This window comes from Anomaloglossus baeobatrachus, chromosome 1, assembly GCF_048569485.1.
Source record: "Anomaloglossus baeobatrachus isolate aAnoBae1 chromosome 1, aAnoBae1.hap1, whole genome shotgun sequence".
In the NCBI taxonomy this organism is placed as follows: domain Eukaryota; kingdom Metazoa; phylum Chordata; class Amphibia; order Anura; family Aromobatidae; genus Anomaloglossus; species Anomaloglossus baeobatrachus.
In genome coordinates this window covers 193202871-193214772 of record NC_134353.1, presented here as the reverse complement: position 1 = coordinate 193214772, position 11902 = coordinate 193202871, and the positions used below count along the sequence as shown (strand labels likewise).

At 57.6% G+C, this 11902-nt stretch overlaps 1 protein-coding gene across 1 annotated transcript in view; it reads left to right on the top strand.

The window, feature by feature from the left end:
- TMEM144 (transmembrane protein 144) overlaps window positions 1–11003 on the top strand; it is a 63149-nt gene extending 52146 nt beyond the window's left edge. Inside the window, exon 12 of the mRNA XM_075335281.1 lies at window positions 10359–11003. Within this exon, the coding sequence (XP_075191396.1) occupies window positions 10359–10442 (84 nt within the window). The 3' untranslated portion in view covers window positions 10443–11003. The remainder of the gene's footprint in view (window positions 1–10358) is intronic.
- The last annotated feature ends 899 nt before the right edge of the window (window positions 11004–11902 follow it).

The window sequence follows — 11902 nt, the reverse complement described above, 5'->3', positions numbered from 1 at the left end:
TGACCTGTCACCCCCCGTGATGTGTGCTCCCGTGACCTGTCACCCCGTGATGTGTGCTCCCGTGACCTGTCACCCCCGTGTGTGCTCCCGTGACCTGTCACCCCCGTGATGTGTGCTCCCGTGACCTGTCACCCCCGTGATGTGTGCTCCCCGTGACCTGTCACCCCCGTGATGTGTGCTCCCGTGACCTGTCCACCCCCGTGATGTGTGCTCCCCGTGACCTGTCACCCCCGTGATGTGTGCTCCCGTGACCTGTCACCCCCGTGATGTGTGCTCCCGTGACCTGTCACCCCCGTGATGTGTGCTCCCGTGACCTGTCACCCCCCGTGATGTGTGCTCCCGTGACCTGTCACCCCCCGTGATGTGTGCTCCCGTGACCTGTCACCCCCGTGATGTGTGCTCCCGTGACCTGTCACCCCCGTGATGTGTGCTCCCCGTGACCTGTCACCCCCGTGATGTGTGCTCCCGTGACCTGTCACCCCCGTGATGTGTGCTCCCGTGACCTGTCACCCCCGTGATGTGTGCTCCCGTGACCTGTCACCCCCGTGATGTGTGCTCCCGTGACCTGTCACCCCCGTGATGTGTGCTCCCGTGACCTGTCACCCCCGTGATGTGTGCTCCCGTGACCTGTCACCCCCGTGATGTGTGCTCCCGTGACCTGTCACCCCCGTGATGTGTGCTCCCGTGACCTGTCACCCCCCGTGATGTGTGCTCCCGTGACCTGTCACCCCCGTGATGTGTGCTCCCGTGACCTGTCACCCCCGTGATGTGTGCTCCGTGACCTGTCACCCCCGTGATGTGTGCTCCCGTGACCTGTCACCCCCGTGATGTGTGCTCCCGTGACCTGTCACCCCGTGATGTGTGCTCCCGTGACCTGTCACCCCCGTGATGTGTGCTCCCGTGACCTGTCACCCCCGTGATGTGTGCTCCCGTGACCTGTCACCCCCGTGATGTGTGCTCCCGTGACCTGTCACCCCCGTGATGTGTGCTCCCGTGACCTGTCACCCCCGTGATGTGTGCTCCCGTGACCTGTCACCCCCGTGATGTGTGCTCCCGTGACCTGTCACCCCCGTGATGTGTGCTCCCGTGACCTGTCACCCCCGTGATGTGTGCTCCCGTGACCTGTCACCCCCGTGATGTGTGCTCCCGTGACCTGTCACCCCCGTGATGTGCTGCTCCCGTGACCTGTCACCCCCGTGATGTGTGCTCCCGTGACCTGTCACCCCCGTGATGTGTGCTCCCCGTGACCTGTCACCCCCGTGATGTGTGCTCCCGTGACCTGTCACCCCCGTGATGTGTGCTCCCCGTGACCTGTCACCCCCGTGATGTGTGCTCCCGTGACCTGTCACCCCCGTGATGTGTGCTCCCGTGACCTGTCACCCCCCGTGATGTGCGCTCCCGTGACCTGTCACCCCCCGTGATGTGCGCTCCCGTGACCTGTCACCCCCGTGATGTGCGCTCCCGTGACCTGTCACCCCCGTGATGTGCGCTCCCGTGACCTGTCACCCCCGTGATGTGCGCTCCCGTGACCTGTCACCCCCGTGATGTGCGCTCCCGTGACCTGTCACCCCCCGTGATGTGCGCTCCCGTGACCTGTCACCCCCGTGATGTGCGCTCCCGTGACCTGTCACCCCCGTGATGTGCGCTCCCGTGACCTGTCACCCCCGTGATGTGCGCTCCCGTGACCTGTCACCCCCGTGATGTGCGCTCCCGTGACCTGTCACCCCCCGTGATGTGCGCTCCCGTGACCTGTCACCCCCGTGATGTGCGCTCCCGTGACCTGTCACCCCCCGTGATGTGCGCTCCCGTGACCTGTCACCCCCGTGATGTGCGCTCCCGTGACCTGTCACCCCCGTGATGTGCGCTCCCGTGACCTGTCACCCCCGTGATGTGCGCTCCCGTGACCTGTCACCCCCGTGATGTGCGCTCCCGTGACCTGTCACCCCCGTGATGTGCGCTCCCTCGACCTGTCACCCCCGTGATGTGCGCTCCTCGGACCTGTCACCCCCGTGATGTGCGCTCCCGTCGACCTGTCACCCCCCGTGATGTGCGCTCCCGTGACCTGTCACCCCCGTGATGTGCGCTCCCGTCGACCTGTCACCCCCGTGATGTGCGCTCCCTCGACCTGTCACCCCCGTGATGTGCGCTCCCGTGACCTGTCACCCCCCGTGATGTGCGCTCCCCGTGACCTGTCACCCCCGTGATGTGCGCTCCCCGTGACCTGTCACCCCCCGTGATGTGCGCTCCCTCGACCTGTCACCCCCGTGATGTGCGCTCCCTCGACCTGTCACCCCCGTGATGTGCGCTCCCTCGACCTGTCACCCCCGTGATGTGCGCTCCCTCGACCTGTCACCCCCGTGATGTGCGCTCCCTCGACCTGTCACCCCCGTGATGTGCGCTCCCTCGACCTGTCACCCCCGTGATGTGCGCTCCCTCGACCTGTCACCCCCGTGATGTGCGCTCCCTCGACCTGTCACCCCCCGTGATGTGCGCTCCCTCGACCTGTCACCCCCGTGATGTGCGCTCCCTCGACCTGTCACCCCCGTGATGTGCGCTCCCTCGACCTGTCACCCCCGTGATGTGCGCTCCCTCGACCTGTCACCCCCGTGATGTGCGCTCCCTCGACCTGTCACCCCCGTGATGTGCGCTCCCTCGACCTGTCACCCCCCGTGATGTGCGCTCCCTCGACCTGTCACCCCCGTGATGTGCGCTCCCTCGACCTGTCACCCCCGTGATGTGCGCTCCCTCGACCTGTCACCCCCCGTGATGTGCGCTCCCTCGACCTGTCACCCCCGTGATGTGCGCTCCCTCGACCTGTCACCCCCCGTGATGTGCGCTCCCTCGACCTGTCACCCCCGTGATGTGCGCTCCCTCGACCTGTCACCCCCGTGATGTGCGCTCCCTCGACCTGTCACCCCCGTGATGTGCGCTCCCCTCGACCTGTCACCCCCCCGTGATGTGCGCTCCCTCGACCTGTCACCCCCGTGATGTGCGCTCCCTCACCTGTCACCCCCCGTGATGTGCGCTCCCTCACCTGTCACCCCCCGTGATGTGCGCTCCCTCGACCTGTCACCCCCCGTGATGTGCGCTCCCTCGACCTGTCACCCCCGTGATGTGCGCTCCCTCGACCTGTCACCCCCGTGATGTGCGCTCCCTCACCTGTCACCCCCCGTGATGTGCGCTCCCTCACCTGTCACCCCCCCGTGATGTGCGCTCCCTCACCTGTCACCCCCCGTGATGTGCGCTCCCTCACCTGTCACCCCCCCGTGATGTGCGCTCCCTCACCTGTCACCCCCCGTGATGTGCGCTCCCTCACCTGTCACCCCCCGTGATGTGCGCTCCCTCACCTGTCACCCCCCGTGATGTGCGCTCCCTCACCTGTCACCCCCCGTGATGTGCGCTCCCTCACCTGTCACCCCCCGTGATGTGCGCTCCCTCACCTGTCACCCCCCCGTGATGTGCGCTCCCTCACCTGTCACCCCCCCGTGATGTGCGCTCCCTCACCTGTCACCCCCCGTGATGTGCGCTCCCTCACCTGTCACCCCCCGTGATGTGCGCTCCCTCACCTGTCACCCCCCCGTGATGTGCGCTCCCTCACCTGTCACCCCCCCGTGATGTGCGCTCCCTCACCTGTCACCCCCCGTGATGTGCGCTCCCTCACCTGTCACCCCCCGTGATGTGCGCTCCCTCACCTGTCACCCCCCGTGATGTGCGCTCCCTCACCTGTCACCCCCCGTGATGTGCGCTCCCCTCACCTGTCACCCCCCGTGATGTGCGCTCCCTCACCTGTCACCCCCCCGTGATGTGCGCTCCCTCACCTGTCACCCCCCGTGATGTGCGCTCCCTCACCTGTCACCCCCCGTGATGTGCGCTCCCTCACCTGTCACCCCCCGTGATGTGCGCTCCCTCACCTGTCACCCCCCGTGATGTGCGCTCCCTCACCTGTCACCCCCCGTGATGTGCGCTCCCTCACCTGTCACCCCCCGTGATGTGCGCTCCCTCACCTGTCACCCCCCCGTGATGTGCGCTCCCTCACCTGTCACCCCCCGTGATGTGCGCTCCCTCACCTGTCACCCCCCGTGATGTGCGCTCCCTCACCTGTCACCCCCCGTGATGTGCGCTCCCTCACCTGTCACCCCCCGTGATGTGCGCTCCCTCACCTGTCACCCCCCCGTGATGTGCGCTCCCTCACCTGTCACCCCCCGTGATGTGCGCTCCCTCACCTGTCACCCCCCGTGATGTGCGCTCCCTCACCTGTCACCCCCCGTGATGTGCGCTCCCTCACCTGTCACCCCCCGTGATGTGCGCTCCCTCACCTGTCACCCCCCGTGATGTGCGCTCCCTCACCTGTCACCCCCCGTGATGTGCGCTCCCTCACCTGTCACCCCCCCGTGATGTGCGCTCCCTCACCTGTCACCCCCCGTGATGTGCGCTCCCTCACCTGTCACCCCCCGTTGATGTGCGCTCCCTCACCTGTCACCCCCCCCGTGATGTGCGCTCCCTCACCTGTCACCCCCCGTGATGTGCGCTCCCTCACCTGTCACCCCCCGTGATGTGCGCTCCCTCACCTGTCACCCCCCGTGATGTGCGCTCCCTCACCTGTCACCCCCCGTGATGTGCGCTCCCTCACCTGTCACCCCCCGTGATGTGCGCTCCCTCACCTGTCACCCCCCGTGATGTGCGCTCCCTCACCTGTCACCCCCCGTGATGTGCGCTCCCTCACCTGTCACCCCCCGTGATGTGCGCTCCCTCACCTGTCACCCCCCGTGATGTGCGCTCCCTCACCTGTCACCCCCCGTGATGTGCGCTCCCTCACCTGTCACCCCCCGTGATGTGCGCTCCCTCACCTGTCACCCCCCGTGATGTGCGCTCCCTCACCTGTCACCCCCCGTGATGTGCGCTCCCTCACCTGTCACCCCCCGTGATGTGCGCTCCCTCACCTGTCACCCCCCGTGATGTGCGCTCCTCACCTGTCACCCCCCGTGATGTGCGCTCCCTCACCTGTCACCCCCCGTGATGTGCGCTCCCTCACCTGTCACCCCCCCCGTGATGTGCGCTCCCTCACCTGTCACCCCCCGTGATGTGCGCTCCCTCACCTGTCACCCCCCGTGATGTGCGCTCCCTCACCTGTCACCCCCCGTGATGTGCGCTCCCTCACCTGTCACCCCCCGTGATGTGCGCTCCCTCACCTGTCACCCCCCGTGATGTGCGCTCCCTCACCTGTCACCCCCCGTGATGTGCGCTCCCTCACCTGTCACCCCCCGTGATGTGCGCTCCCTCACCTGTCACCCCCCGTGATGTGCGCTCCCTCACCTGTCACCCCCCGTGATGTGCGCTCCCTCACCTGTCACCCCCGTGATGTGCGCTCCCTCACCTGTCACCCCCCGTGATGTGCGCTCCCTCACCTGTCACCCCCGTGATGTGCGCTCCCTCACCTGTCACCCCCGTGATGTGCGCTCCCTCACCTGTCACCCCCGTGATGTGCGCTCCCTCACCTGTCACCCCCGTGATGTGCGCTCCCTCACCTGTCACCCCCCGTGATGTGCGCTCCCTCACCTGTCACCCCCGTGATGTGCGCTCCCTCACCTGTCACCCCCGTGATGTGCGCTCCCTCACCTGTCACCCCCGTGATGTGCGCTCCCTCACCTGTCACCCCCGTGATGTGCGCTCCCTCACCTGTCACCCCCCGTGATGTGCGCTCCCTCACCTGTCACCCCCGTGATGTGCGCTCCCTCACCTGTCACCCCCGTGATGTGCGCTCCCTCACCTGTCACCCCCGTGATGTGCGCTCCCTCACCTGTCACCCCCGTGATGTGCGCTCCCTCACCTGTCACCCCCGTGATGTGCGCTCCCTCACCTGTCACCCCCCGTGATGTGCGCTCCCTCACCTGTCACCCCCGTGATGTGCGCTCCCTCACCTGTCACCCCCGTGATGTGCGCTCCCTCACCTGTCACCCCCGTGATGTGCGCTCCCTCACCTGTCACCCCCGTGATGTGCGCTCCCTCACCTGTCACCCCCGTGATGTGCGCTCCCTCACCTGTCACCCCCGTGATGTGCGCTCCCTCACCTGTCACCCCCGTGATGTGCGCTCCCTCACCTGTCACCCCCGTGATGTGCGCTCCCTCACCTGTCACCCCCGTGATGTGCGCTCCCTCACCTGTCACCCCCGTGATGTGCGCTCCCTCACCTGTCACCCCCGTGATGTGCGCTCCCTCACCTGTCACCCCCGTGATGTGCGCTCCCTCACCTGTCACCCCCGTGATGTGCGCTCCCTCACCTGTCACCCCCGTGATGTGCGCTCCCTCACCTGTCACCCCCGTGATGTGCGCTCCCTCACCTGTCACCCCCGTGATGTGCGCTCCCTCACCTGTCACCCCCGTGATGTGCGCTCCCTCACCTGTCACCCCCGTGATGTGCGCTCCCTCACCTGTCACCCCCCGTGATGTGCGCTCCCTCACCTGTCACCCCCGTGATGTGCGCTCCCTCACCTGTCACCCCCGTGATGTGCGCTCCCTCACCTGTCACCCCCGTGATGTGCGCTCCCTCACCTGTCACCCCCGTGATGTGCGCTCCCTCACCTGTCACCCCCGTGATGTGCGCTCCCTCACCTGTCACCCCCGTGATGTGCGCTCCCTCACCTGTCACCCCCCGTGATGTGCGCTCCCTCACCTGTCACCCCCGTGATGTGCGCTCCCTCACCTGTCACCCCCGTGATGTGCGCTCCCTCACCTGTCACCCCCGTGATGTGCGCTCCCTCACCTGTCACCCCCGTGATGTGCGCTCCCTCACCTGTCACCCCCGTGATGTGCGCTCCCTCACCTGTCACCCCCCGTGATGTGCGCTCCCTCACCTGTCACCCCCCGTGATGTGCGCTCCCTCACCTGTCACCCCCGTGATGTGCGCTCCCTCACCTGTCACCCCCGTGATGTGCGCTCCCTCACCTGTCACCCCCGTGATGTGCGCTCCCTCACCTGTCACCCCCGTGATGTGCGCTCCCTCACCTGTCACCCCCGTGATGTGCGCTCCCTCACCTGTCACCCCCCGTGATGTGCGCTCCCTCACCTGTCACCCCCCGTGATGTGCGCTCCCTCACCTGTCACCCCCGTGATGTGCGCTCCCTCACCTGTCACCCCCGTGATGTGCGCTCCCTCACCTGTCACCCCCCGTGATGTGCGCTCCCTCACCTGTCACCCCCGTGATGTGCGCTCCCTCACCTGTCACCCCCGTGATGTGCGCTCCCTCACCTGTCACCCCCGTGATGTGCGCTCCCTCACCTGTCACCCCCGTGATGTGCGCTCCCTCACCTGTCACCCCCGTGATGTGCGCTCCCTCACCTGTCACCCCCGTGATGTGCGCTCCCTCACCTGTCACCCCCCGTGATGTGCGCTCCTCACCTGTCACCCCCGTGATGTGCGCTCCCTCACCTGTCCACCCCCGTGATGTGCGCTCCCTCACCTGTCACCCCCGTGATGTGCGCTCCCTCACCTGTCACCCCCCGTGATGTGCGCTCCCTCACCTGTCACCCCCGTGATGTGCGCTCCCTCACCTGTCACCCCCGTGATGTGCGCTCCCTCACCTGTCACCCCCGTGATGTGCGCTCCCTCACCTGTCACCCCCGTGATGTGCGCTCCCTCACCTGTCACCCCCGTGATGTGCGCTCCCTCACCTCTCACCCCCGTGATGTGCGCTCCCTCACCTCTCACCCCCGTGATGTGCGCTCCCTCACCTGTCACCCCCGTGATGTGCGCTCTGCTCACCTGTCACCCCCGTGATCTGCGCTGCGCTCCCTCTCCCACCTCTCACCCTCCCTGATCTGCTGCCTCCCTTCATCTCCTGTGATCCTGCTGCCTTGATCCATCCTGTAGGGTAACTATCCCCAATCTCACCTCCCACTCCCCTTCCCTGCCATCCCCCCTCCCCCCCCATCCTCTGCCGCTCCTGCATCCACTGCGTCCTCTCCATCCGCCCCCACCCTATCCCAGCCGCCGCCGTCTCACATTCACAGATGCTCCCTTTATATGCCGCTGCCCCCCATCTGCCGCCCCCCCAATCTGCCGCTGTTCTGATCCATCCTGTAAGTATTGTTCGTGGCTCTTTTCTAACTATCCCCAATCGCATCTTCCACTCCCTCTTCCCCCCTCCTCCCCCACCTGCCTGCCGCCAAGTGCTGATCAGCTACGTGATTGGCTAATCAGGTACGTAATTGTTGCTCTAGTTTTTGCTTTTTTGTGCACCCCAAATAAAAAAAAACAAAACAAAACATGTACAATTAGGTACCTGATCAGCAATCGTCCTGCAGTCGTACTCGACTTTGGACAGGACTTCTTTTTTCCATCCCACCTAGTCCCCCCACCCCCTCTTTTTTGCAGAACATTTGTGCGTGCACCCTATTTTTTTTTCTATGCCATGGGGGTCTTGTTTCCAAAATGGGGTCACATGTGGGGGAGCTCCACTGTTTCGGCACCTCAGGGGGTCTCCAAACACAACATGGAATACGCTAATTATCCCAGACAATTTTGCGTTTGAAACGTCAAATGACGCTCCTTGCCTTCCGAGCCCTGCTGTGCGCCCAAACATTTCATTTCCACCACATATGAGATGTCTGTGTACTCAGGAGAAATTGCACTATACATTTTATGGTGCAATTTTTCCTGATACCCTTGTGAAAAAAAAGCTACCTGGTTGAAGTAACAATTTTGTGGTAAAAAATTTTTTTTTTATTTGCACGGCTCAACTCTATTAACTTTTGTGAAGCCCCCAGAGGTTCAAAGTGCTCAATAAACATCTAGATAAATGCCATGAGGTGTCTAGTTTCCAAAATGGGGTCACATATGGGGGAGCTCCACTGTTTCGGCACCTCCGGGGCTCTCCAAACGCAACATGGTGCGGCTAACGATTCTAGCTAATTTTCTGTTCAAAAAGTCAAATGGCGCTTCTTCCCTTCCGAGTCCTGCCGTGCGCCCAAACAGTGTTTTTTCGTCACATATGAGGTATCTGCGTGCTCAGAAGAAATTGCCCAACAAATTTTGGGGGTTCATTTAATCCTACTACCCTTGTGAATATGCAATATTTGAGGCTAAATTAACATTTTTGTTGCAAAAAGTAAAATGTTCATTTTTTCCTTCCACATTGCTTTAGTTACTGTGAAGCACCTGAAGGCTTAATAATCTTCTTGAATGTGGTTTTGAGTAGCCTGAGGGGTGCCGTTTTTGGAATGGTGTCACTTTTGGGTGTTCTGTGTCATGTAGACCTCTCAAAATCACTTCAAATGTGATGTGGTCCCTAAAAAATGTGGCTTTGTAAATTTTGTTGTAAAAATGAGAAATTGCTCATAAACTTTGAACCCCTATAACTTCCTTACATTTTTTTTTTTTCCCCCAAATTGTTCTGATGTAAAGTAGACATGTGGGAAATGTTATTTATTAATTATTTTGTGTCATATGTCTCGTTGGTTTTAGAGCATAAAAATTAAAAGTTTGAAAATTACAAAATTTTCAAAATTTTCGCGAAATTTCCGTTTTTTTCACAAAGAAACGCAAATATCGGCCTAAATTTACCACTAACATGAAGCCCAATATGTCACGAGAAAACAGTCTCAGAATCACCGGGATCCGCTGCAGCATTCCAGAGTTATAACCTCATAAAGTGACACTGGTCAAAATTGCAAAAAATGGCCTGGTCTTTAGGGTCAAAATAGGCTTGGGGCTGAAGGGGTTAACTACTTAAACATGATTTAAACACAACTTGGATATCAGTAGATGGCCAATTAAGGGAGTGACAAGGATACTAATAAAATACCAATCTTTATTTATTTTTCATTAAAACACTAAAATATCGTATAAAGGTACCGGCAGTAAATAGAGAGACACAGACAGTTAATGCATTAAGTCCCTATAAATAATCAAAAGAATTTTAGAATCTGGGATATACACATCAGACACCAGGTGAATGTACATTAACCCTGAGCCAAAAAAGAACCATTCATTGAAGACAAGTGCGATTCTGTGGTTCTATCTGCGCTATTAGTAATACATCAAAAAATAGTTCATCTTTACTGATTAGTAACCCATCCAAAATCACATGCCCATAATATGGAAATAAGTGAAAAAAAGGAGTATATGGATGTAGGGTTCCTTACACAGAAAACAGGGCATGGACGCCTAGTAAATGTGTAAGAAGCGCAGAGAGAAAACACAGAGACGCACAAGTCATTAACCATTCACAGTATGGAGAAGGCAAACAGGACAGTATAATAATGATTCAGATTCCATCACCTGGGGACTGATACACTGCTGCGACCCTCACACTCGGAGTGTTGATTCAAGTTGTCACTAACCTTTTTTTCTTTTCCTTTTAGGGAATGAAAAACTACTTGTTGCTGATCCTGGCATTCTGTATTGTGCTATCAGGGTCTCTCCTCACAGCTTTTTCTAAGACGTGATTTGGCCACTAGGTGGTGCTGCTCGTGTGTCTTTGTTCCACTTCTTACAATATCGTGATGGGAAAGGCTGCACTATGTCTATTTTTATGTCAGTGATTTTTTATGATGTTACAATTTAAATAATAGACTATAATGTCCATATTTTTACTACTCTGTATTGTGTGACATCATTTAATGGAATTCCGTTGAAATTTGTTTGCCTAGTCTGTGGCGTCGAAACACATCTGTGTCTTACAGGACTTTTTCTATCGGTGACATTCACACATTTGTAAGTGCAATTCTTAAAATTCATGGGGGATCTTTTGGTGAGATCGCATCTACTTAGATGTATCACTGCCCCATTAAACACTTTATATTTTTTTTCTTGGATGTAGTCAATCATGATAATACCTCTAAATTAATATTAGCAATATTGATTGAAAATCTTTATTGCAATCTGAAAATAGCATTGACTGTGTCGCCTGCTTTTTCTAATGCTTGAGACATTACTATGGATGTACAGTGGGTTTTTACAATTACCGAAGTTCATTTGCTTTGTATTAAAACACATTATAAAAGATAGGATCTAGGTCTGCCGTGTTTCTCTAAGGGCGCACTTTGTATACAGCATCATTCCTTGGAAGTTAGGAGATAAAGGGGGACAACTGTGCTGCCCTGTGCCATTACACAGCTGATATTTAAATCAGACTTTTATGGTAAATGTATTTTTTTCATTTTTTTTTTTTTTAATCTTTTTATTTATATTAAAACAAATAACAAATCCTGCAAATGTAACGATGGTCCATAGACTTAATATATGAGTATTACTTTGTGTTGGGCACATGTATATTAGCAGCAATCGTCCGACTCATATCCTCTATTTTGTATAGAAGCTTTTTGAGCTTGTAATCTGAGTATGTGCCTATAAGGCCAAAGGTCTTTGTGAAGGAATGAGAAGAAGGTAGAGCTGGGATATCGCTTATTGTGAATGGTGGATAATGTGTTATCTGCTGTATACAAAGGTTTTTTCATGCACTGTAATCCTGTGATGATCATTAAAATAAAAACACTGATGGCACTTCCTAACTTTTTAATGTGAACAGGTGTATAAGCATGAAACCTAGTAACAAAGAGACAGTTGCACTGTGTAGTGCTAATATCTGTGTATCAATGAATATAGGAATATACATGCATTACTACTATGGAAAACATGTAAAAATTGTGATACTTGGCACACAAAAATGTCCAGAGGTCACCTTGATACTGGCGGTTGGGCTCATGTATAACTGGGCGTTTTTGTGTGCTATCTCAATTTCTACATGTTTTTCATAGCAATGCATGTCTGTATTCCCATATTCATTATTACCCATATGTTGGCACTACAGAGTGCAACTGGCTTTTTTTTGTAAAGATAATTAAACTGCTAAAAAGTCTGCTGTACAGGTCAGAAATTATCAGTTTGCTATTGGAAGCGGTTTTCC